General features: G+C 48.5%; 1 protein-coding gene across 2 annotated transcripts in view; it reads left to right on the top strand.

Annotated features, from left to right (window-relative positions):
• Positions 1-25,096, top strand: part of FRMD6 (FERM domain containing 6) — a 72,246-nt gene that overhangs the window by 9,289 nt on the left and 37,861 nt on the right. For both annotated transcript variants that reach the window (XM_024214802.2, XM_024214803.3), the window contains one exon: positions 24,301-24,550. In XM_024214802.2, coding sequence (XP_024070570.2) covers positions 24,452-24,550 — 99 coding nt within the window. In that variant the 5' untranslated portion in view covers positions 24,301-24,451. The remainder of the gene's footprint in view (positions 1-24,300; positions 24,551-25,096) is intronic.

Genomic DNA, 25,096 nt, shown 5'->3' with positions numbered 1-25,096 from the left:
CCCCTAGATTTCAGAGGGAGCAGGAGCATAGAGATGAAGTGATCTCTCTCTATATGTCTGATCTCGTATATACCCTCCACTGTAACTATGCAAAATCTACACCCGCTGAGGAGCTGGCCTTTCATGAGGGATAGCTCAGTGGTTTGAGCATTGGCCTGCTAAACCCAGGGTTGTGAGTTCAATCCTTGAGGGGGCCATTTAGGGATTTGGGGATTGGTCCTGCTTTGAGCAGGGGGTTGGACTAGATGACCTCCTGAGGTCCCTTCCAACCCGAATAATCTATGATCTGCTCTTGCAAATTTCCCATTGACATCAGTGGGAGTTTTCCAGGGTGCAGTGTTGGGCGCAGTGTTTAAGGCCACGCTCCTCCCCAAGGAAAGGGGACAATCGGAAAAGGAGCACCAGTTTAGAAAAGGGTTTAGAAAAGGTGTTTACACAGGTTGTGCGGTTTTGTTTAGTGTCGTAGCTGTGTTAAGAAAAGGCAGGAGGCATCCTTCAGTGGACAACGTTAGTGAACTTCTCTCACGTGAGATTTTAAGGACTTCTGTGATTTCCCAGACGAATTCAGCAGGGCCCCAAACTGCTATAATTGAGCTCCGTCCTGCAGCCCTCACCCATGTGAGCTCTTGAATGAGCAGTCTGACTACACTCAGTGGGGAAAGGCTGCAGGATCAAGCCCAGGGTGCCCCAGAATTAAATATATTCAGTAGTTCTTGGCATGTTACATTCTTGGTGCTGGTTTGTTACTTCTGTATAAAGAAAGGGGGCTGGGATTCTGGCCCTAGGTCCTTATTCCCTACTCTGGAGGTATCTTGGGGTTGTAAAGGCACTGCAGCTTGCCGGGGGGTAATCCCCTTGGTACCAGAGCAGTGCAGGACTACATGCCCCCCTGACCCTCGCAGGGGCTGGTGATGGGGCAGTGTCTGGGGCTGGCGAGGGGTTTCTGCAGCACTGACTGCTATGAAGATTCTGGGTTGCTCCAGGCTGCGGGGCAGCAGCGTGGGTAGGGCTGCTGCAACCTGGAGCAGCCCTCTGTTGGCTTTCCTGTATGCCAGAAACCGCATCAGCCCCCAGCTGACCCAGAATATGAGGGATGCAAAAATGGCTGGCAGCCATCTTTGCCCCCGACCCTCCCCCAAGTTGTTCCTTGTGTGTCATGCGCCCTGGACCATGTCCCTGAACCATTCTGTGCTCTGGGCATGATCCTGCAACGTGCTGAGAGCTCTGAGCTCCCACTGACTCAATGGGAGTTGAGGGCATTCAGCGCCATGCACGATCGAGCCCACAGTGAAAATGTAACCACATAGGCTGGCAGGATCGGGCCCTTCCTCACTCCGGTGTTGCCCCTGGTTCCTATGAGAGCGCTGCCACAGCAAGAACTGCTGACATGAGGAGGAGTTGGTGGAACGGGCCCAGCGTTAGTCTGTGTTTTGCCTGGGGTTCGTGCAGCCAGGCTGGAGACGGTGGTTGAGTTGTGAGTGTACCAAACATCGCTGTCATCAAGGCAAATCCCTCCGCCGCCCCCCCTCCCCCGTCTGTCTGTGCTAATTGCCTCCCTTCCCTTTAAAGCTGTTCACACACATCCGTGCCGTTGTCTTCAGCTGACTCGGCTCGCGGGACTCAGGTGTAGGGACTGTTTCATTGCAATGTAGATGTTCAGGCTCGGGCTGCAGCCAGAGCTCTGGGACCCTCTGCCTTGCAGGGTCCTGGAGCCAGGGCTCCCGCCTAAGCCCGAGCGTCTACACTGCGATTAAACAGCCCCTACGCCTGAGCCCACGTCAGCTGGCACGGGCCAGCCGCGTGTGTGTAGTGGCAGTGTAGACATACCCTTAGAGGTTCTGCCCTAGGAACAGACCAGAGAGTGAATTGCAACTCACTCACACCCTGGTCTCTGGCTCCCCTGCCCCCCCCAACTCCTCTGGAACAAGGTACCTGCCTCAGCCCTATACCTGGCACAGATTACTTCTGTGTGTTGTGAGGCAGGGCAGAGACAAGCCCCCCCACACACACACTCTATTCCACAGAGGCTGCTCTCCCTGCTTAGTCTGGGACAAGGATAGGAAGCACAGGGGAGTAGGGAGGGCCGTGGCCCATGGAAGGTGCGATGTTGAGGGCCCTACTGCCTGAAGCTCTTTGTCTAGCTCCATAACGAACAGACCTTGCTCAAGCAAAGCTCCTGCCGAGTCTGTGCTTGACTGAAAAGAACAGGGCTTGGTTCCACAGGTGTGTCGTGGGCAGTGGGATCTTCCCTACACTGGCCCACAGCAGTTCAGGCTCGATATCCAGGGACCGCCAGATGCTGCCAAACTTTCAGAAATAGGTGGCTGCTCCCTTGGGTGCCTGGTTGTCAAACCTGTGCAGCACCTGCTGATCCCACTGCAGGGGCTCAGCATCTCAAGCTGGGAACTTCCGGATGTTCGGTTTTTGCAGCCTAAATAGGCAAGACAAAGCGTGGGAGAAAGGAAGCATTTTTATCCCCATTCTCCAGATGGGGGAACCGAGGCACAGAGCGGACAAAATGATTTACTCAGTGTCACACAGGGAGTCTGTCACAGAGCCGGGAACTGGACACTGATCTCCAGCACGCCAGTCCCTTACAATTAGTACCAAATCCCTTGGGCATCCAGCCCCCACAGAGCAAGGTCTAAAACAAAGACGATTTACAGTACCCCCGTTTGTCATATGCTGCCTTATGTCAGGTCCTTTCTGTTCTTGTTACGATTAAAACAAAAAACACAAACAACATTTCAATTGTGTGTGGTTAAAACAGCAGGCCCGGTGTATTTCCATTGCTTTTTGCAGTGTTGCCTTTATTCAGTGGCATATACCTCTAGTGGAACGTCATGTGTTCAAATATTTTCAGGGTTGGTCGCAATCAGAAATGGTTTCAGTTCTCATCTGTTGTAGGAAATCACACTTCGCCCCAAAGATTCAGAAGCAGATATATCAGGAAACCCGTTTGTTAGCATGACGTGGTGGTGGGTTGAAACAAAGCGAAGGTTTAGCAATTCTGGGGCCCATTAAACAAGCTTTTGTTTTTCTCCTTGGGGGTAACAAGTTAGTGCAGACGAAATGCGTTACTGGTGCAGTTGTCAGTGGGTGTTTTAGGTGCACAAAGCAACCAGGATTTGGACCTGAATGGTTGAGTCTTCAGAAATGTGTTTCCTCAGGAAATTGGCTGCAGATGAAGGTGTATCTTTACACATGAACATAGAATATCAGGGTTGGAAGGGACCTCAGGAGGTCATCTAGTCCAACCCCCTGCTCAAAGCAGGACTAATCCCCAGACAGATTTTTACCCCAGTTCCCTAAATGGCCCCCTCAAGGATTGAACTCTCAACCCTGGGTTTAGCAGGCCAATGCTCAAACCACTGAGCTATCCCTCATGAAAGGCCAGCTCCTCAGTTGGTGTAGGTTTTGCATAGTTAGTGACGCTACGCAGATCTATACTTTGCCAGTTGATACCAGATGAGGCTCTGGACCTTGAAAACTGCCAAGCGTTCTGCATCCAGACCAGCACAGATATGACTGATACTGTGTTGTGCAGCAGGAAATGTTCTCCCTTCTCAAGATATCGGTTTGTTTTGTTTCTGTGTTTGAACAGAGCAAATGACATGATTTCAGCCAAATTTCCTTTGCAAGTAGCGTCGCGGACCGTCTGTCCCTTGCAGCACAGCTCAGCCAGGGTTCTGTACATTCCAGTGAGAAGGGGTGGCCAGGGGTAACCCGTCTTCAGAGGTGTCTGAAGCCCGGGGTGCTGCAGGAGGGACAGGAGAGCAGCTCCACAATGAACAGTAGAGAGTGAAACTTACCAGGAGTTCAGGAGAAATCCGGTGGTTATGGGGGCCAGGTCAGTGGATTTACACCAGTTTTAGTGAAACAGCATAGCTGAGAGGAGAACTTCCGCTGATACCGGGGGACTTACTCAGTTTTCAGTGTTTGTCTGGATGTTCAGGTTTTTTTAAAATCTTTCAAAGCTCATTCCTGATTCTCGATTGCCCTGCGTCTTGGTCCTGATTCAGCTCCTCTTGGTGGCAATGGGGGGCCTTGACATCAGCGGGAACTGGATCGGGGCCCTTGTGCGCTCGTTTTTATTTGTGGAAAGCCTGGCTGTGCACTGGAGTGAATGAGTGCCCAAAGTGCAGGGCAAAGGAGAATCGGGCCCCATGTGACTTCTGCCATTCCCCCTCCAACAGCTCCCCAAGCGCTGTTTGCTGAACACCTAAGCTGGGGTACACCTCCCTGGGGTAACAGCATTGGCTTTACTGGAGTTACGCTAGGAATGACTTGTCCAGTGATTTTTATTTTGTGCTGCAGCATACGTTCTTCCAATATTTACATTGGATAACTTCTATCATGAGAAGCAGGGCTTCCCTCCAGGCTTCCCCCCGAAATGTAAGGATTCAGCTGCCCAGGGTAGATCGGCAGCACTTGCAGAAACACCTATTTAAATCCTCAGAGTGCCACCCCTTTGATCTTAAATTAACAGTCCTAACTTAGCTTGGGCAGAAACCGACTTTGGCACGAGAATTCCTGGCCTTGATGTGGCTGGAAGTTCTTTCCAGATATTCCTGTTAATCCCTGGGGGTCATGCAGACATTTCCAAGGAGAGAATATACTTTACACCAGGCAGGGAGTGAAGGCCTGAGCTCAGTAGCAAATCTGAGCAGTTTTTTTGCATTGTTGGGGCTGATGGATGGCGGTGGAAGCTGGGCACCATCAGTTTTCTGCGTGCATCTTTTTCAGGGGCCGGGGTGCACCATTTAATTGCAGTGGGGCTGAGGTGAAGAAATGAAGACAACTGAAATGATTGCCCCTCATAAGGCTAATTTACATGCATCTTATGCAGCTGGAAAATGGAAGTATGATCAATTACATGGCTTTAGGGCCAGCTCCTGCTTTTGCATTGCGATTGCGGGTCCAAGCCTGTGCTCAAATTACTGGCTGTGTCTTTGCTAGGGACTCTGCTGTGTGGTAAAATGAACAGTCATGGGATTTTCTCCTAGGAGAAATTCAGATTCTTGTACGTGTCACAGGTACAAATTTAGAGCAGTCTTGAGGCAGCTGTAATCCGGTTGGGGGCTGAATCGGAACCCAGCCTGCCCCAGGATCATGGGGCGGCAAAGGAAGGATAAAGCCATCTTTATTGCTCAGGTCCTCCTTCCTGTCGTTCATTATTTGTAGTGTGGCTGGGATCCCTAGTCACGGATCCAAGACCCTGTTGTGCTAGAGATGCTGTACAGACACAGAACAAAGGAGAGTCCCTGCCCCAAAGAGCTTCCCTTTAGCTCCTGCACTGAATACAGCTCTGCTAGGCCTGAGGATTTGACCCTAAGACATAACCCTCCAATCCAGTTTGTTGCTTTATGATGGAGTAAAATAAAACTGCAATGACAGATTCGTGCTGGGAGGGCTAAGCAACTGTCAAAGGAATGTGATTGGCCGCTGGGAGGAGCCACTGAGCATTAAGTATCCTGGTCAGGTGACTAATGGTAATTCAAACTTCCCAAGGCTGTTTCCGTAACCCTTTTTGGTAAGGTTGGTAACTAACCCGTGCAATTATCTGCAGCTTAAAATGGCCACCGACTCTTACCACCTATATGAGACTTTTTAAAATTAATTTATCAATGAACCAGTTGGTATGTGCCATTGTGACGCTGTACTTCTTGTCAGAGCCTATCTTGATATAATGTCACTCTTGGATCTGATTGATTGACCATTGGAGCTGGGCCATTCGGATTGACCCTATGGAAACTTACATTTTTGAGCAGTTAACTTTCTTAAGATCTGCCCTTTTGAAGGGTAAAACAGTATTCTGCCTTCATCCTTCCCAGAGCAGTCCACAGTTTGACTTGTCCTTCTTAGCTCACTGGGTAAGCACATCAGCTACCTTTCCATCCTCTCTGCGCTGAGGCATGTGCTCTGGCAGCGCTACCCTTGGCTTCAGAATGAGACATAAGCACGATGGTGCTGAAGGATGTCATGGATCAAATCCTGTGGCTGGGTTTCAGAAAGGATCTGGAGAACGGTGACCGTTGCTAACGTTTGTAGATAAGGGTACTCGAGTCATACGGACAGTTGCAGAGCGATTGGGCCAGGTTCTGATCTCAGCCTCAGTGTTGTAGATCTGGAGTAACTCTCTTGACTTTATTAGAGCCAAGAAAGTTGAAAGCAGTATTAAGATGCTCAGGATCTGACCGTCATCGGCTATGATCAAAATGAATTGTTTCCCCCATACACAGCAGTGCATAATTGGCTATCTTGTGTTCATTTTTCCTTCCTCAAAAGCATCAGTTATCGGCCACCCCCAGAGGTGGGGTATGGAAACTGATGGTCCAATCATCTAATTCAATATGGCAAATCCTCTGTTTCTCTCTTTGGTTTTCCAACATCCAATCTCTGGCTTTTTGTGGCAGATGAAGTAATCTGATATTTATAATGAACAGTTCTTGTTCCAATGAAGGTCCCTTTCATCTGCTTGAATTCAGTACATGGAAACTTTTTTTAATGCATGCAGAATTGGAGACAATTTTAATTATGTGGCAACCGCAAACATGAATTAATCCAGCTTTTGGTTAGCAGAAGTTGTGTTAAGTGAGGGGTTTAAAACTTGTAACAGTAGCTTGCTGCATACCTACATTGAAATGATGTATCATAAAGCAGACAGTTTTTAAAATTGAAAAATAAAAAATTCCTCCAGAGTGAAATGAAGCATGGTAAATTTCATCTTTCCACTCTCCCTCACTTGGACACTTGATCCTTGCTTTACTTTCCTTGCACAAATCTTTATTGTATAACCCTCAATTCATCCATTCCTTTTTATCATATTAGACGCTCTTAAGAATTAAGGGCTCGGCCAGTAGTCGGTGACTAGTGAGTTCGTTTAATACTCTAAGGCGGCTGCATGAAAAACATTTGGCAACATTTGAAGCTGGCATTTAAATGTTGTAAAAATATGCAAGGACTTATTCAGAACTCCGTTTCTCGTGTCCATCAATGATAATCCCTTTGCTATTTAAATACAGTAGGTGGAAAATCTGTTGTAACACTCCGAAGAGGAAGAAATGTGTCACTGAGCGATCGGCAGATAAACCCCGGAGCTAGTCTGCACTGCTCCGATGCCAACCGGGTTGGCATCGGAGCAGTGCAGACTAGCTCCAGGGTTTATCTGCCGATCGCTCTGAACTGATGTTCTCAGTGTTCTCTCTTCATCGTGAGTTTTAATAATGAACATAGAAGGCGGTCACAAATAGCATTCTCATGACAATGCCAACTCGGTGTGTTCTGGCAGGGAATGTGATTGGGGTGAAGGAAGAAATCTGTGTTTATAATGAGGAAAAATGATGCTACAGTGTGAGAAATAACCAGCCTTCTACGGCCACAGGAAACACATGAGCAGAGCAGAGGCCCTGGTTGGGTGCTCCAAGGTGAAATTCATGGAGTTTCCTTTGAGGGCTCGACTCAGGAAATTGGGGACCACAGAGGAGCTGTTGGCATGGACCTCCAACCCTGCAGTGGCCAGGGATCTGCAGAAAGCTCTGCTCTCAATCCCACAGATCCCAGAGCTGTGATCTGCCTCCACGTCAGCAGCCAAGCGACCGCGACCTTGCCCCCTGTGCAGATACGCAGCACAACTCCTTGAGTGGCAGATAACACTGCTTGGAACACCAACAGTTCCCGCGTGATGTCCGGCGAGGGAGGCCTGACCCTCTGGAGTGGGAGCTGAAGGATTTCCATGAGCTTGGAGATGAGAGAAAACATGTCTTGGAGCTAAACTGCCCCCACACTGCTCCCCCATTCATCCACCACAGGATGAGAGCATTAGCTCCTTATAGACTGATTTTCTCCCCCAACCCCACCCCCGATCCAATTAAAGTCAGCAGAAGCTGTGGGTGTTTGGCTTTTCTGGAAATCAGGCCCTGGGTTTTTAATGCCTCCTTTGATCAAATAATGGCTGGAATTCATCCAGGGCAGTTGAGTGTGTCAGGACCCTTCTTAGAGGTAACCGATGCAGATATTTTAGGGACAGAATAACCAAAGTTAAATGTGCAGATTCCATTCTTAACTACCAGATAATAGGAATTTCACAGTAGAATCACCCAGTAGTAAACAGCACGGTATATATGCCAAAGGGAGTTCTGTGGAAGACCCATGCATGAAGGAATCAAAGATTACATTGTAGAAATAAGAAGCAGATGCTTGAAAAGAATTTTCCAGAGTCCAGCATTCTTCCCCCCCCCCCCCCCCCCCCCCGGATACAGGCTGCATCATGGTTGAAAGGAATTTTTGTGCCTGGTTGCTAAATCTGACATGGCCTCATATTGCAGATGGTTGTCAAAATAAAAAAAAAAAAGTATCTTGGCATTTAAAATTCATGAATTTTAGAAGTGTGCACAGCCTGGTTGTACGGTGCCTTTCCAAGACACTTGTCAGCCTAAAAGTTGAGCTTTAATGGACCAAAACCAAATGCCTGCATCTCTTTCAACATGGAAACCGATTTTTTGGGGATGTATCAGACTAGTCGTTTTGATGGTTCTTTGTATTACCGTAGCACCTCTGAGCCCCAGTCCAGGACCAAGGCCCCACCGCGCTAGGTGCTGTACAAGCACAGAACCAAAAGACAGCCCCTGCCCCCAGGAGCTGACAATCCAAGTGTAAGAAAAGGGGGATGCAGACAGGCTGGCGGAATACAAGGAGACAGTGAGACAATATGGGTCAAGATGCTAGGCACTGGTCTCAGACTAATCAAGTTTTTTTGTAAGCACCATGGCAAAAGAGAGTTTCGAGGAGGGATTTGAAGGAGGCCAGTGAGTTAGTTTGGGGGCTGTTTATGGGGAGCTCCTCCCAGACGTAGGGCAGCATGGGAGAAAAGACGAAGGCGATTGTTTGTTTGACAGTGTAGCAAGTAGGCAATGGAGGTTGGTGTCCTGGGTGGACTGTAAACGGGAGTCAGCATAGCAATAGTGAGTGAGAGATGACAGGTCGGCTGACCATTGGCCCCCTAAGTTTCAAATTCACGGGGAGTTCTTGGTGTGTGGGAAACTGTTGTTGTTTGAAAAAGAGCACAGCCTATGGGTCCCACTCACAGATCAAGGCCCCTTTGCACTAGGCCCTGTACAAACAAATAACAGGAGAGTTCCTGCCCAAAGGAAGTCATAAAGCTAGTTTGTGAGAAGGCGCAAGTGGATGTTGCAGACAAATGGAGTGAGGGAAGAAAAATGGGTACAAGATGGGTCCCTAAAATTTAACTTCTGCTAAGCAAGGGACGACTTATGGCCAGTGTCCGTAGTAAGCTGCCTCTCTGTTATTGGACCATTTAATTAATCTTTCCTGACTAACGAGCATTTTTAGTTCAGAGGAATTGTGTTCATGCACCCAAGCTATGCTCTAAAGATCTTTCAAAAGTCACTCTAGCTGCTTCCTTGCAAGTAAAAAAAATCAAGTGATCTGGTTATTCTGATGTGCGCATCTCCTACCCTTCAGAGCACCTTCTGGCATTTTTGACTGTAGCATTTGGTGGAACAGGAACTGCTGGGTGAATGTGAGTTGACAGGTAATAGCTGCCGGTTGCATCTCTGAATGTCGAATGGTATTCCTGCCCTGGGAACGGCGTGAACTTTCCTTTATAAAAGGATACTCTTCATGCTTTCATTTTGGTTTTTTCTACTACAGCCACGCAGCTGTGACAGTGTAGCGGTGCTGCCGTCGCATAGATGCTCTCTACGTCAACAGAAGGGGTTTTTCTGTCACAGGCATTAATCCACCTCTCCAAAAGGTGGGAGCTAGATCGAAGGAAGAATTCTTCTGTCGACCTAGCAATGTCTAGTCTGGGGCTTAGGTGGACCTAACCACGGTACTCAGGGTGTGACATTTTTTCATAGCCCTGAGCCATGTCACTAGATTGATCTAATTTTTAAATGTAGGCCAAGCCTTATTCTGCTAATATTCTTATGAAATCCTAGGGCAATGGGGGAGCTGGCCCCAGAGAATTGTTACAGGCCGCTGATTTTTTGGCAAGGAGGAAAGCCTGGGGTCAGGAATGGACTGAAGCTTCCATTTCCAGAGATGGCAAAGACTAGTCAGTAAACACAGGAGACGTTCTTTTGCCTTCTTGGGTTGACTGGGTGGCTGCCCGTTCAGCCACTGCCCCGCCCCGGTTACGGTTTGACACATGGACTTACCACTGACGCGATTTGCGGTGATCACAGCAAGCGGGAGGGAAAAGGAAGGACTCTGGAAGAGAGCAGGGGTCCGTATTGAGCAAACCGGCCCCTGGACTGCCCCAGGAAAGCCCAGGGTCTGCTGGGTGATTAGTGGTGTATGGGAAGGGAAGGGAAATATGACACCATCAGCAAAACACCTTGCTTTGCATCTGACATTCCTTCTCTTGCTGAAAGTTCGTACCCCGAAGCCGTCAAGTGGGATGAAATAAGAACCAGACCTGTTTAGAACCACTCACCCCACCATTACGCTTTGCATTCTCCACCTGCGGCCCCTTCTCTGGATTTCTCAGGGCTCCAGGAAAGGAGAACCTGTACTCTTCACCCTAAAACTCAGTCATTGTATCTGTGTTTCCATCCAGCATTTATTCCTAGTTTATTATCTTATTATAGCTAATACAATGCTCCCTTGTTCTGGTACAAGTAGGATCCTTCGCCAGGGCTTGGCAGCCTCTCTCCTGTACACATTCTCTCTCTGGCGCCATTTCTTACTCCTCTTTATTATTGGTGTTGCAGTAGCGCCTAGATTTCCCCCCCCTCCCCCCCGGGTCTCTGTGTCAGCAGCATGTGACCAGTACCAGAGGGCATTGCACACAGACAGGGCAGCTGGGCTTCTCTGGGGCTCTCACCAAATAGCGTTTCCTATTTTGCTGTTGTTACTCATCGGTTAAGAGCAGGGCTGATGCGGGATTAAAGCAGCCAACTCCCATCCTGGAACTCGGGACGCCAGTGGAGACCCAACTTGTGCTATGTCTGGAAGTGCTTAATATTGCAAAGCAACTAATCCTTCTGCATGCCTACAGTAAGCAGTAATGGCTAATGTTACTGGGTCCGTCTAGCTTCACAGACCAGAGCCAGTGTTCTTAAAGTTACCCCGTCACTGGTAAAGTTAGCAGTGGTGTTTTGGATGATATTTTCTATAGGTACGGGGCTAAATCCTGCTTGCCTTACTCTGAGTGGGTCAGTTTATGAAGCTGTTACTCATCATTATTATTAATTATTTTATCATACTGTGCAGGAGTCTGTCATGGTCCAGGACCCCACCGTGCTAGGTGTTGCACAGACACAGAACAGAAAGACCATCCCTGTCCCATAAGCTTACAGTTTAAGACAAGAGACAACAGACGGATGCAGACAGATGGGGAGTGTCTCCTTGTTTCCGGGTAATGTTGGTCAGCATGACAGGTAGTGGTCTCAGCATAACAAAAGCTCACCACCATGGGTAGTTCCTTACTCTAAGCAGCCTTCTTGCTCTCCTGACAGAAGGTCCTATTCCTGGAACAATCTTGATGCGAAGAAGGGTTCCCCAATTCGGCTCAGCAGGACTGCTCATCTGAATATGATTTGTGGGCCTTAGGCTGTAATGTAATCTCTCCCTCTGGGGTTTAGAGCTATGCAATGCAAAAAACCCAAATCTCCTTTTTCAATTGGTTAATAGCATCGGCCCTAGTGAGGAGAAGAATCAACTCCAATAACTGTAGGGCAAAAAATAGTACCAGATATTGTAGCTGACTAAGAGCCATGGTACCACAAACCTGACGACTCCCAAATCAGACCAATCTTGCTGTCCGCACTTCTGTGGCTTGCAAAGAAAGCCAGCTCCCATCCAGTACAGTAATATCTCACAGATGGTAATGGGGGGGGCGAACGTATGTTTGCCAGGATACTGTATGTGAAAAGCACGGTGGGCCAGGAGTTTCAGAGGGGACTAATGATTTTGGGTTTCTCAGTTCTGGGGGCCCGACTTGAGTCCCCTGAAGCAGGCCGGATTTCTAACGGCTGACGTCCTGCTCATGGGTAACCAGGTTCTCTTCAGGTATCTCCGTTTGGGCCTCTAGAAAGTGAGGCACCCAGAATTGCTAGTCCCTTTTGAAAATATTAACCGGTAGTCTTGAGCATGGTGAGTGTTTGTTCACACAGACCTCCGCAGTCCAGGCTCAGCTACTCCTGATAAATAGTCTCTGATCAATTTGCACTGTACGTAGCATGCATGAGATACCTTATTTGCTTTAAATAATGTTGTGTGATGCTCCTGAATCATTCGCTGTGAAGCCTATAAGAGAGAGGGCATGGCGGGAAGGGAACTGACCTAAACTCAGCTCCTTGCAAAGAGATTTTTTATGCTGCAGCTGAGCACTGTGGGGAGTCCCGGCTGCCAAATGGAGACCAAAAGGGACAGGAATGGTAACGTGTTTTTAGGCAACAGAGAGGCTGGGTGGTGGTCGACAGCTTGTTGCTCTGCCACAGACTGGGCTGTGTTAGTGTTGCCAGCCCTTTCCCCGAGTTAGTTTCTTCGCTCGGTATCCTAAGGCCATTGGCTTGTTTTGCAGGGAGTGCCTTAAACGGCTGTCTCTGAACCACATGGTGGTAGATGTTTGCTTCTGCATCAGGCTGCGCTGACTGTCTGTCTGAACAAAGCAATGCGTGCATGCTCTGCGGCTCTAGCTATTTTCAGCTGGTGTATCTTTTCTGGCCTTTTAATTTCTAATTTAAATGACAAGACCAGTCTCAAGTCTAAGCAGGAAATATGATATTAACTTGACGCTCTGTGGAATCGGAGCTGTATTCTCTCCTGACTCCGAGAACAGTTTTTAGTTTAACCTTTCCAATGCCAGCGGCTAAATTCACCAAACCTATTGGGTGCGCCCCTCAGTATCAGCAAGTGTTGATCAGTAAGGAATCCTGGTTTCTGTTCCCGCAGGCTGAGGAGATTGCGACAGTTGTGCCTGGCTCTTCTTTGTGTGGTTCCCTGACCTCAGGTTTAGATGAAGTTTGTATTCCTGTCTGTGTCCATTGGTATTGCTTTACTTTTAGCGGTTGGTTTTATTTCCTACTGCTTTAAAGAGACCTTTTTTGTATCTGAGCAAACTGGAAACAAGAAACCGGTTACAAAAAAAGCAATTTGCTAAGTCTGCCCTCTTCTGTATTCCCTTTGCTGTTGTCTCTGAAGCCTGTATTTTAATAAGGACCCGAATCCCTCACAGTTCAGCTTGTCTTTGCTTGATTCGTCAGCAGAGTAACTATCCGCCCAGCCTCTTACTTATTTAAATTAATGTGATGCCACAACTTAGCACTTGTGAATTTTATTGTAGGATCACCTAGGAAGAGCAGGTGATCTGAAGAACGGAAATATTATCTGAGATAAAAGCCAACCAGGTTAAAGTCCCACTATGCAAACTGAGTAAAACTTCCAGCAGTGCCCAAGTGACTGAGCAGCCTAAGACACATCTGAAAATGTTACCCAAGTCTCATTTTCGACAGTGATTTAGCCATTTAGAAACCCAACTCCCACTGACTTTCAATGAGAGAGTGACTTAGGCACTAAGGATTCTAAGTCACTTTTGAAATGAGACTCCTAATGAACGTAGATGCTATGAAAAATTTTACCCCAGTAAATGAAAGTTCCCTTCTCCAAAGAGCTTATGATTGAAAGTCTTCACTAATTTGCAAACATTGCAAGAAGTATTATGAAATACACTTTCAGCTTTCAATTTGTTTATTTTAAATCTAATATGTACAAAGATCTTTCCTCTAACAGGAAGCCTTTGTTTTAAGGGACACGATCAGAAAATTGTATAATAGCTCTTCAGAATGCCCTCTGGACCAGATTCTCAATTACACTACATGGCCAAGAGCATAAGTGAAAATAGGCTGTCTGCTTACAAAACCTCCTTGGAAACATAAATCACTTTTCTCCCTTGCGGTTGTGATTATGATGAATATTAGTTTAAATTTATGGCTGAGATTTTGCAAGCTGAATTTCATCCTACACACTCTACTTTGCCAAATCAAACTGATCCATCTGAAATTTCACATGCCGGATTTTAGCCCAGGATAGAATATTTTTGGAAAGTTTGGGACAAACCTGACCGGGGTATTGCGAAGATTTGGGGGGCTGAAAAATGAGATGAGTTTCACTTTTGGAAACTGTTCCCATGGTTTCTATTGGCTCACTTCATTCAAATGGCTTGGCCTAGAAACTCCAGGCTTGGGTAATTCTGTTGATCCCCTTGAGGAACAGTGCCTTTGGCTCGTTTTGTGTGGAACTAGTTGGCTATTAACTGCATTTTCGGTATTGCCAACCCAAATATTGAAAAATCATGATTGGTGCCCCCAAAATCATGAGGTTGTCTTAAAAATTATGAGATTTAAAAAATAATAAATGTTAGGGTTTTTTGTTTGCATCTGAGTTAGGGTGGGCTTGGATTAGATCTTCAGGCTTTTCCCTTCAACCATAAGGGCTAGAAACTCACTTTGATTTTAAATGGAAGCTGAGATTCTCACGCAATCACTCTGCGTCAGGAAATGGGGCTTTAAGAAAACACCAAATTAAGTGAGAACTGGCAACCCTGAGGTTTTCATGTTCATAGTAAAGCCTGCGTGGCGCAGGCATGGTGGGGGGGGGGGGGGGGGGGGGGAACCATTGCTCAGGCCAGTGCACTGTTTATAAAAACCTGTATCAGTCAGATGTGCCCATATAATGCTTCTGCAGAGCTTCTAAGCTAAGAAGGAAGGAATTGGGAGCTATTGAGGGTGAGGTAGCTCCAGCAGAAATTCGAAACCTTGCGGAGCATGTCTTGCAATGCTAAGAGCTGCAGGGCTCGGACTGAGGGGTTCTGCAGGAGTAGAGCGCCGGCATAATTAGGGACTGCGCTGTCTGGACTAACGAGAGGGAGAAAGTTGGGAACTATAGGTTGGCTGAGATCCGGAGAGACCCGAAAGGGAACCACACTCCCACTGATCACAGAATTCTGTGCTGCAAAGCACTGGAGCAGCTGGGTATGATCAGAATCGGGTCTGCTGCCTGTAGTGGGAAAAATAACCGGTTACTGCTTTGGACTCCTGTTAGATTTGCAGAGACAGCCCAGCCATGGGAGAGCGAGCTGGGTTCTCTTCCACATGATCAACCAAAGGGTCTTCGGGTTCAGTCAGTCACACTTGTGTAATCTCCAGGCCGGGGGGGGGTTACAGAACTGCCACTAGCGGGTAATGGGAAGGTCAGGGGTTGCACAGGTATTGCTGAGGAGAGGCCCTCTGTTCCAACTGGTGTGAGACGGAAAGAGCTTTGTTCGACACTCAGGGCCCAGGCTGTGGTGCTGGCGTAACCCACGGCCGAGTGTGTTTTCCTGGTCCTCCTCCACGGCCGCTCGACAGAAGATAGGCGTCTGTTACAGCTCCCAGCTATGGAGCCTTGGTTCTTTAGGTCAGCAGTTCTCAACCAGGGGTTTCAGGTGGGCCTCGGGACCCCACAACTGAAACCCAGAGCCCAAGCCCTAGCACCCCCCACCACGGGGCTGAAACCCCAAGCCACGGAGTCCCTCGCTGGGGGGGGGGAACCACCGAGCACTGGTTCCCCCCCACCCCCTGCAGTGCCAGAGCAGGGCAGTCCCTGGGGAATCTCCACATCTCCCCCTTCCTCCACTCCCCAGGCCCCACCCCCTGCCAGCTCAGAGGCGGGAAGCCAGAGGCCGGCAGCTCCAGCTCTGGCTGGTGTCATGGAGCAGGCACCCACGGCATTCCCCCCCTTCTGCTGCTGGTGCCCGGGCTTGCGGCGGCTCCTCAGCTCGTGCCGCTGGTAAGAGCCGCCCAGGCAGGGGGACCCCGCTCTGTGGCCAGCAGAGCCCTTGTGGAGCAGTGACCACAGGGGAGCCCTCCTGGCACCCAGCCCCTCGCTACACCCCGCCCGCACACAGCCCCTAACTACCCCCTCCCTGCACCCTGAGCTACCCCCCCGCCCACACACAGCCCCTCGCTACCCCCCTAGTGGCACACAGCCCCTCACTACCCCCCTGCCTGCACACAGCCCCTAGCTACCCCTTCGCTGCCCCCTGAGCTACCTGCCCCTCCTGCGCACAGCCTCTCGCTACCCCCTCCCTGCATTCTGAGCTACCCCCCTGCCGGCGTACAGCCCCTAGCTACCACCTCCCTGCACCCTGAGTGGTTTTCAAACTTTTTGAGCTGAACCCCTACCCCACACAGCCCAGACAGGTGGGTGACCTGTGGAGGTGAGTCGCAGGTGGAGGTGGCGCTGCCTTCCTGGACCCTGCTGTTCGGAGCTGGCCTGAGCCCCGCCGGCCCCTGCCCCCACCCAAAATAGAAGTCAAACTACGCCTGTGTCCGAGGGCCCACCCGGAGCCCCAAGTCTCCCCCCCACCCCCTGGGCCCTGGAGTTTTTATAGCATGTTGAGGGGGGTCTCAGAAAGAACAAGGTTGAGAACCCCTGCTTTAGGTCATGCTGGAGCAACTCTCGCTTTTAGGTCTGGAGGGCCCCAGTTCGATCCCCGGTATGTCAGCTCAGAGGGTGGCCCTCACATTAGCACTCGCTAAAATCCCTGGACATATTTAGCTTGTATACTGAGCATAGTTGCTACAGAGCCATTGAGAGACTGTTTGCAGAATGCTGTCAAATGCTGTCCAGAGTCAACAAGCTGAAAAAACAGCTCTCTTCCTCTAATCTCACTTCATAATAATTTGAGTATTACTTATAGAATGGACCAATAGGAATTCAGGCAGAAGTGATTTTCCGCCCTAGATTGATGGTGTCCCTTTTAATGAAGGCTTCTGCCTTTGAATAATTTGCATTGAATTAGCTCCGTGTCCTCCAGCATCTCTAGTGCTTTCCTGACTCTGTATATAGGAATCCCCGAGCCAGCTTTTGCATCACAGCAGCCATTCTGCACCAGTGACGTTACATGCTGGAAAGAAGCTTTTTTAGGAAGGAAAAAAAAAATCTTAGATTGAAATTACAGGGGGACAGGGAGAATAGTAGAGGGTCACATACTTCGTTGCATAAGCTGTACACCCGGCCAGGCCCTCACCCTCGCTACGACCACGCATCCCTCTCCCTTCCTACTCTGGGCAGAACCCTGTTGATTTTGGTGAAAACTAGAAGAACCTGATTTCCTTTCTGCTCCATCTCACCAACCTCGGTGAGGTTGCTGCCCCGCCGCCCGCGTATCCTGAGTGACCAAATAATGAGTGTGGAGGAAATCGGAGTTCTCCAGTTTGAGGTGTCACGACTATGGGTACATGGCAAGTGCGTTTTGTTTTCCCCTGTAATTTTTAATGAGCCTTGAAATTCTATTCAAGTGACACCATCATAGGACCTAACCACATCAGCCACGCCATCAGGGGCTCGTTCACCTGCACATCTACCAATGTGATATATGCCATCATGTGCCAGCAATGCCCCTCTGCCATGTACGTTGGCCAGACCGGACAGTCTCTACGCAAAAGAATAAATGGACACAAATCTGACATCAGGAATCATAACATTCAAAAACCAGTGGGAGAACACTTCAACCTCTCTACCCACTCAGTGACAGACTTGAAGGTGACAATTTTGCAACAAAAAAACTTCAAAAACAGACTCCAAAGAGACTGCTGAACTCAAATTAATATGCAAATTAGATACAATTAATTTAGGTTTAAACAGAGACTGGGAATGGTTGGGTCATTACACTAATTGAATCTTTTCCCCCATGTTAAGTTCTCCTCACACCTTCTATGGGTCATCTCGATTATCACTTCAAAGGGTTTTTTTCTTCTGCTGCTGATAGCTCATCTCAGTTGATTGGCCTCTTACAGTTGGTATGTGTACTTCCACCTTTTCATAAATATCTTCTGTAGGTGTGTTCCGTTCTATGCATCCGAAGAAGTGGGCTGTAGCCCACAAAAGCTTATGCTGAAATAAATTTGTTAGTCTCTAAGGTGCCACAAGTACTCCTGTTCTTTTTGCGGATACAGACTAACACAGCTGTTACTTTGCAACTTGAAATTAACGTGGCTGTTCTGTGTAGACCCTTGTTTGTTCATAGTCACGACTGATTATGTCAGGTCAATTCAGGGAATTTCATCGGCAACACTCAACTCGTCCCCCTTGGGCCACGTTACGTAGTGTCATGTAATTGTGTACGCCTAAATCCCGAGACCAGTGTCTGCCCCGTGCGGACAAGCCAATACCTGAGCAGATGCAAGAGAGGGAGAGGGAGGAAGACTCCTTCCCCATGTGGGCGATACAGAGGCTCCCCAGCCAGGTCCAGCCCCCTTCATAGGAAGATGAACACAATATGCGGCCTTGCCTGCGTGTCCACCCACCCATCATGGTGTGGTGCAGGAAGCCCATGCAGAATGAGGCACTGCTCAGGAGTGTGTCCCCCACTGTACAATCCCTAGCTCCCTTTCTGCCCAGCGGAATCAGACCAGTTCTCCTGGGGGGACTCTGCGGCCACAGAGCACGGGGGCTGACTTGCCCTTACCGAAAGATGTCTGCGTAATGCCTACGTTCAGCAGCTCAGAGCTGAGTTTAGCGTGGGGCCCTTCGCTCTGAGTTTCCTGACTTTGTTACTGCAGTGGTATGGCTGGGGTCTAGTGTGAGGCACGTTCAGACTAGGCAAATGGAACTGGCACGGAGGCCAGCGCTCTCCTTCGGTCGGAGGCAGATCTCCTCCTCAGGGCAAGTGTCAATCAACAGGTTATAAAAAGGAAAAACTAGTCTCTTTGCGAGACATTTGCATGTTTCATTCTGTAGGTTATCTGTGCCTTCATAAATCACCACGGTGACTTAAAACTACTTGTTCAGAGCTCACCCTTTAAAAGAAAAGGCTTTCGATAACCGGATAACATTACCACTGTGTTGCCTAGTTATTCTTTATAAATACCATCAAAACTGCTCCTTTTCTTCTTATCAAAGGCAAAACTGGAAAGATTTTTAAGGGCAGCTGCTGTAAATGAATCTCATTCTATTCAACCGAAACCTCCGTCAGCTGGAGGGACCCCTTCATTTCTCTGCCTAGCGTATGCTGGGCACGTACTCTGAAGTGTATTTCATAAGACATCTTGCCTTGAGCTGACTTTTTCTCTTTCCTCTTTGAGGGCCACTGAAATACTCAGTGAAGAGCTTGCTGCAAAGGAGAGAGAACCCAGTTTTTCTCTGCTATCCTATTTAAAGCTTCTTTGCGTATCCTATTGTAACAAGTGGCGCCATCGTCTCCATCGGGGTATCAAAGTCCATAACAGAAGCTGGCTCCTCCAGTTGAAGAGAAAAGAGCCCGTAGGAAGCGAGCCGCTCCCAGCCAAGATCCATGCATTTTCAATAACTGCCAAAGATCATGCAAATCTCGGATTGGCCTCTTCAGTCACATGAGACGTTGCAAACCATCTACATCATAGGCTGCAATTCCCACCGTCTCTTGCAGATGAAAGGATGCCAACAACAATTTTGCATTGCCTGGTTCAGACGCCCACAAAGCGCAGGGGAGTGTCTGAGCAGAGGAGATGGTGATAAATGTGCAGTTGAGGCCAGTTTCCAGGTTCTTTTGAACTATTCCGTGACCATTACAAGAGTTTGGTTAGTTTAGGGCCTGTCAGTGGTAAATCTCCCCAGGTCTGTTTTTCGTATTACGGTAGCATCCAGAGATCCCAAGTATGATCAGGGCCCTATTGTGCTAGGCGCTGCACTAAGTGACAACCGTCCCTACCCTGAAGAGCTCTCAGTCTAATTCAGAGGTGGGCAAACTACGGCCCGCGGGACTGTCCTGCCCGGCCCTTGACCTCCTGGCCGGGAAGGTTAGCCCCCGTCCCGTCCCCTGCTGTCACCCCTCCCCTGCAGCCACGCCGACAGCGCTCTGGGCAGCGGGGCTGTGAGCTCCTGCAGGGCAGTGCATCTGGCTCCGGCCGAGCGGCGCAGCTGCCAGACGTGCTGCTCTGAGCGGCATGGTAAGGGGGCCAGGGGATTGGATAAGGGGCTGGGGATCCCGGGGGGGCAGTCAGGGGACAGGGAGCAGGGGGGTTGGATAGGGGGTGGGGTCCTGGGGGAGTGGTTAGGGTCGGGGGGTCCCGGAAGGGGGCGGTCAGGGGACAAGGAGCAGGGCTGGGGTTGGATGGGGCGGGGGTTCTGAGGGGAGCAGTCAGGGGGTGGATAGGAGGCGGGGGCCAGGCTGTTTGGGGAGGCACAGCCTTCCCTACCCGGCCCTCCATACAGTTTTGCAACCCCAATGTGGCCCTCAGGCCAAAAAATTTGCCCAGCGCTGGTCTAATTAGACAAAACAGAGGGTAGGCGGGGAGACGGAGGCACAGGGAGGTGCGGTGACTTGTCTGAGGGTGCACAGCAAGCCCATGGCAGAGCCAGTACAAGATTAACCGGGTTTAAGCCTAGAAGGGACCACTATGAGCGTTTAATCCGACTTCTTGCATAACACAGGCCAGGGAATTTCATCCAGTGACTAGCCCAGCACCTTACAGTGGAACTAGAATGAATCTTTTACAAATCTTGATTGAAAGACTCCAAGTGATGGAGAATTTACCCCACCCCTTAGCAATCTCACTCTCACTGTTAAAGCCATTTTATTTCCAGGTTGAACATTGCTCTCAGTCTGAACCCAGGTATCCTGAGTCCCCATCCAGTACCCTAACCATTGGACCGTGCTGCCTTGGATGGCACGTGTCAGATGTACAGTCGTGGCATTGAGTGTGAGCGCAGTATAAGAACTTTGATACACTAGACTAGAAGAGAGGGACCAAATTGTGTCCTTCATTCTAAATGTAGCATTCAGAACATCAAACAAACAAGTAAATGAACGAGAGGGAATAAAACCTATTTGATATGGGATCCATGGGGAACAACAATGGAGATACATCTTTGTGGGAGAATGGAGACATGCTGGTGTCTTACTCTGCAATGCAGTTTATAAGTGTCCTGATTTGAAAACAAGTGAAGTCAGAATCTAAGGACACAAGGATCTTTTCCTGGAAAAGGCCAGAAGCAATAGTAAATTCTGCCCTTCATAAAGTCTCGCCTGGGTACCTGGAAAGATAATGCTGCCCTTGTCTGCTAGCCAGCCTGGAGGATTGTTGCTGCAAGATCTCCCTGCTGGGCGGGAGATGGGTTAGCATCGCTATGTGCTCTCCCTGACACCAGATAGAAATAGAGGAATCTGAATGTACTCCAGCATTTGAGGTGCTTGGAATCTGAGCACGGTCATATTCTGGGCAGCCTTGGGCTGGCCCATCCGCTTTATTACAAGATCAAAACGGAGCCGTAAGAGATGGTGAATTTTACACTTTAGACCGTTGCAAATTATATCAGTAAAGCAACTGCAGTAATAATATCTCCCATCTGACTGGAGCCTTTCAGCTGCTGAATTACAAAATGTTGTATGTAGTGATAATTCACGTCTCGGAGCTTATTCCACTTTCTCCTTTTTAAAGCTGCTAAGAAAATTGTGGTTTCCTCCCAGTGGTGAGACTTCAGGTGCTTCGCATTTAACACGTTGAAAGTGGGTCAGTAGAAACATTCCTTCTATTTTCTAGGTGCGTTAATTACCAGTAGATAATTCCTGAAAGGAGAGACTGCGCCGTTTAATTCAAAATACAGAGCCAGATCTCCAGCTGGTTGACGTCAGTGGAGCTGTGCTGATGTACATCAACTGAGGCTATTTGACGTATATTTTAAGAGGAAAGTTTCCTGAGGTTAAGACCATTTAAGGAGTCGAATTTCAATAAGACATTAATAACTTCTAAAATCCCTCCTATAGACCCGTTTCGATGGGGAGGAGGGGGACGCTGAAATGGGAAGCACTTGCGCTAACTGTAGAGGAATGAATAAATCGCCTCTATAAACCCCGAAAGGAAAGAATGCTGAGCTTCCAATTTATAGTCTCGTAAAAACAGAAGCGCGTTTTGGTTTTTTTCGGTTTGTTTAAATCCTGAAATAATCCGAGGTCAGAATGTAAGTGATTGTGGAAGAAATAAATGGATTAAGTGCATCAGAGCTATTGGGGGGGGTGTTGCTGAGCAGTTCTAAAGGTACCACCCATTCTTTCTGCTAGCTGCAGCAAAATAGATCCAAATGCACTGCTATTTCTTTCCAAAAAGAACTGTTTTGTTCCTGCTGTAAATACATTTTCCCCTTCTTAATATGCCAGTAAAGCCTTTTAGAAGCTTGTCTGAAACCAAGCCAGAAGACTAAAACTGCCAATTCAATGCTTTTCAGGGTCAGCTGGAATGTTTGGCCACTATAATTAATGTCTCTGTGAGCTTTCAGTCCTAGGAGGTTTCATGGTTCTGTGTAGCTCTCTGATGCGTACTAGGTTGGCCTCAGACCTGTTTTTGTTCGTATGGGTAAAATAGTATGTCCTGTCCTCTTTGCAACAGGGCCTGTATAGGTGGGAACTCGGAGTGGTATTCAAGTAACATAATGGATGGGTTTTTTAAGTAAGTCTCTGATTCTGCGAGATATTTAAGCAGATGAATAGCCCAAGTCAGTGGGACTGGCAGCCTGCTTTAATGTTATCCATGCGCTTAAGTTTCTTGCTGAATTGGGGCCTTAATAGAGTTGGGAGCAAAGACCGAATCCAAATAGTTTCCGTGAGTGACTGTTTTAACAGAGTGCCTTGCAGATCACTTAGGGCGTCTAGCTTTAGAATGGAACAGAGTGGGTGGTAAAAGTCTGCCCAAGGTAAAGCTGATTTAATAGTACGTTTTGCCTTGTTCGAAACCTCACCAACTTGTCAGGCTTTAACATACCACTCCTAGGAGTGCAGACTCTGCATGCAGACAGTGCAGGGAGGGGAGGAGTGTCTGTATATTGGGGAAATATACGGAGCAGGAATTAGTGCCTTGATCTTGTAAAACATTTACATGTTGAACTCAATGAGATGGCTCATGTATAGACAGCTAAGGTGTGTGTGTGTGTGTGAGAGAACCCCTTATAGATGATGTCGTTTGACTGCCATTTCAGTAGCCGTGTAGTTTTTCATGAAACAGGTCGGTAGAAGTGGGGCAGTGACATTTCAGCATCATTTGCTGCTGTCTGCAATACCTGTTATGAAACTGATATTCCTTGGTAATTCTGTCTGCTGCTGTACCTTTAGAACTGGGCTGGGATGTTTTAAATGAGAAATAATAAATCCCATGTTAATCCTCTGAGAGGCAGATGGTCAGAACGTACCTTGAAGATGCATTGGTAGCATTAGAGAGGTAGTATAGAGGCTACCGCATAAGACACTGAATAACAATGAATTGCATTTCATCATAGCAAGCCAACTAAATACAAATACTTCTGCATTGAGAGTTGCAGCTGTTAATTCCACATCACTTTGTAGATGCGTAACGGTGTTAGGAAATTAATGTAAATCCAGCTGGCTTTTTGTTGCTAGGTGTAAGTGATGGGTTCCCAACCTGAGGGGCAGGTGCCCGAGAGAGAAGGGTGGGACCGGATTAACCCAGGCAAACATGCACTTCTGGCCCCTCTGCAGGCCAGCTAAACTAGATGCATTTATACTAACCCTGCCCTGCCCAGCACAGCTGCACTAATGATTTAGTAACCCAAGTACAGCCAGCTTGCGCTGCATGGATGTCGCTTAGTTAACCTTCCCCTTTCCAGATCAGTCAGTGACTGGCTTCTGCTGCACAGACGCTGCCCTGTTAACCCCCTTGGGTCCATCCCGCTAGGTTTCCTGGCTGGCTCCCCTACATGGGCACTCACTGCAGCTCCCCGTACTTGTAGCTGGTCTTGAGGCTGTTGCTGAGCGAGTCCTGCGGGCAGAGTAGAGGGGACGCGGGCTGCTGGAAGCTCCCCGCATAGGAGCTGGCCCCGTAGAAGCAGCAAGGAGGAGCAGCGCTGGCCACCCCACTGCCTGCTCAGGTTTGGCCTTGTGACGCTGGGCCAGGTTGGAGTGGTGCTGTGACCCCGTGCGCCAGGTCGTGATGCCACTCACTCAGATTTGGTGCATCCCCCCACAGCCCCATCGTGACAGAGGGGCAGCCAGGCCGAATTTGAATGAGTGGCATTGTGACCTGGGTCACAGGGTCGCAGGACTGATTGGGTTGGGCCCCCCATGAATTGGCGCCCTAGGTACATGCCACGTGTGTCTATGTGTTAATCCAGCCCTGGAGCGGGGAACCCTTTTCGGTTGTAACATACGGTCTCAGGATGGGAGAGTCTGAGAGCCACTGAGGGAAATGATTCCACTCAAATGCATCCCAGGGTCTAAAGCTCTGGAGCCCTTCCTCAGTTCAAAGAAGGCTGCTGAGATTCCTTCCCTGTTGATATGACACTCACGTATTCTCTCCTTCCCAGCTATGGCACCCCCAGAGAGAGAGGCCAGAATGTCCCTCCTGTGACGGGTTTGTGATGAGGAGAAGCTGTTGGCTGCTGAGTGCTCTGAACCTGAGGTTTCTGCTGGGTCTTGGAGCGCCGCATTGAACCACTAGAGAGAGCCCAGAACACCATGAACAAACTGAACTTCCATAATAACAGAGTCATGCAAGACCGCCGCAGCGTTTGTATTTTCCTTCCCAACGATGATTCTCTCAACATCATTATAAATGTAGGTAAACGCCTTAACCCAGGTATGTCCTGTGCATTCGTCTAGCATTGGTCTCCTAGGATGTTGTGCCCGCAGCCGGCATTGTCCTGATTGCCTCAGTTTTACTGCTGGAGTCTGTCTCGCTTTATCACACTCTGACACCTGTGACACAGGTGATCTCCAGTCTGCTACTTGACTGACAGATGAGCAGAATTATCTGCCCCGGGCAACTTTCCTTGCAACACATTGTTCAAAATTAGTTTAAAGCAGGCTTTTTTTTAAGAAGTCCACTTGACACGCAGTTTTCCTTACTTCTCTATGTACGTTTACATCAAACAGCGTGGAAAAGTGGCAACTGGAGGGCATGCACAAAAGCTCAGTTAGTTACTTTCATCACTCGTTTTTTGTAGCCTCTCCATTTATATAACATATATTTGATTTAGGGCACAGAAAATGTGTGTGTATCTAACAAATGTGTTTCTAAAAGAGGTCAGTCTTCTGTTGTTTTAAATGTATTCCTCCATTTACAGTTATTCACATTTGCAGGCGCATCAGGATTTTACTCTC

This window comes from Terrapene carolina, unplaced genomic scaffold (assembly GCF_002925995.2).
Source record: "Terrapene carolina triunguis isolate 2854851 unplaced genomic scaffold, T_m_triunguis-2.0 Scaffold189, whole genome shotgun sequence".
Taxonomy (NCBI): Eukaryota; Metazoa; Chordata; order Testudines; family Emydidae; genus Terrapene; species Terrapene triunguis.
Note: the sequence above shows the minus strand (reverse complement) of the source record. Positions and strands in the feature narration are given on the sequence as shown.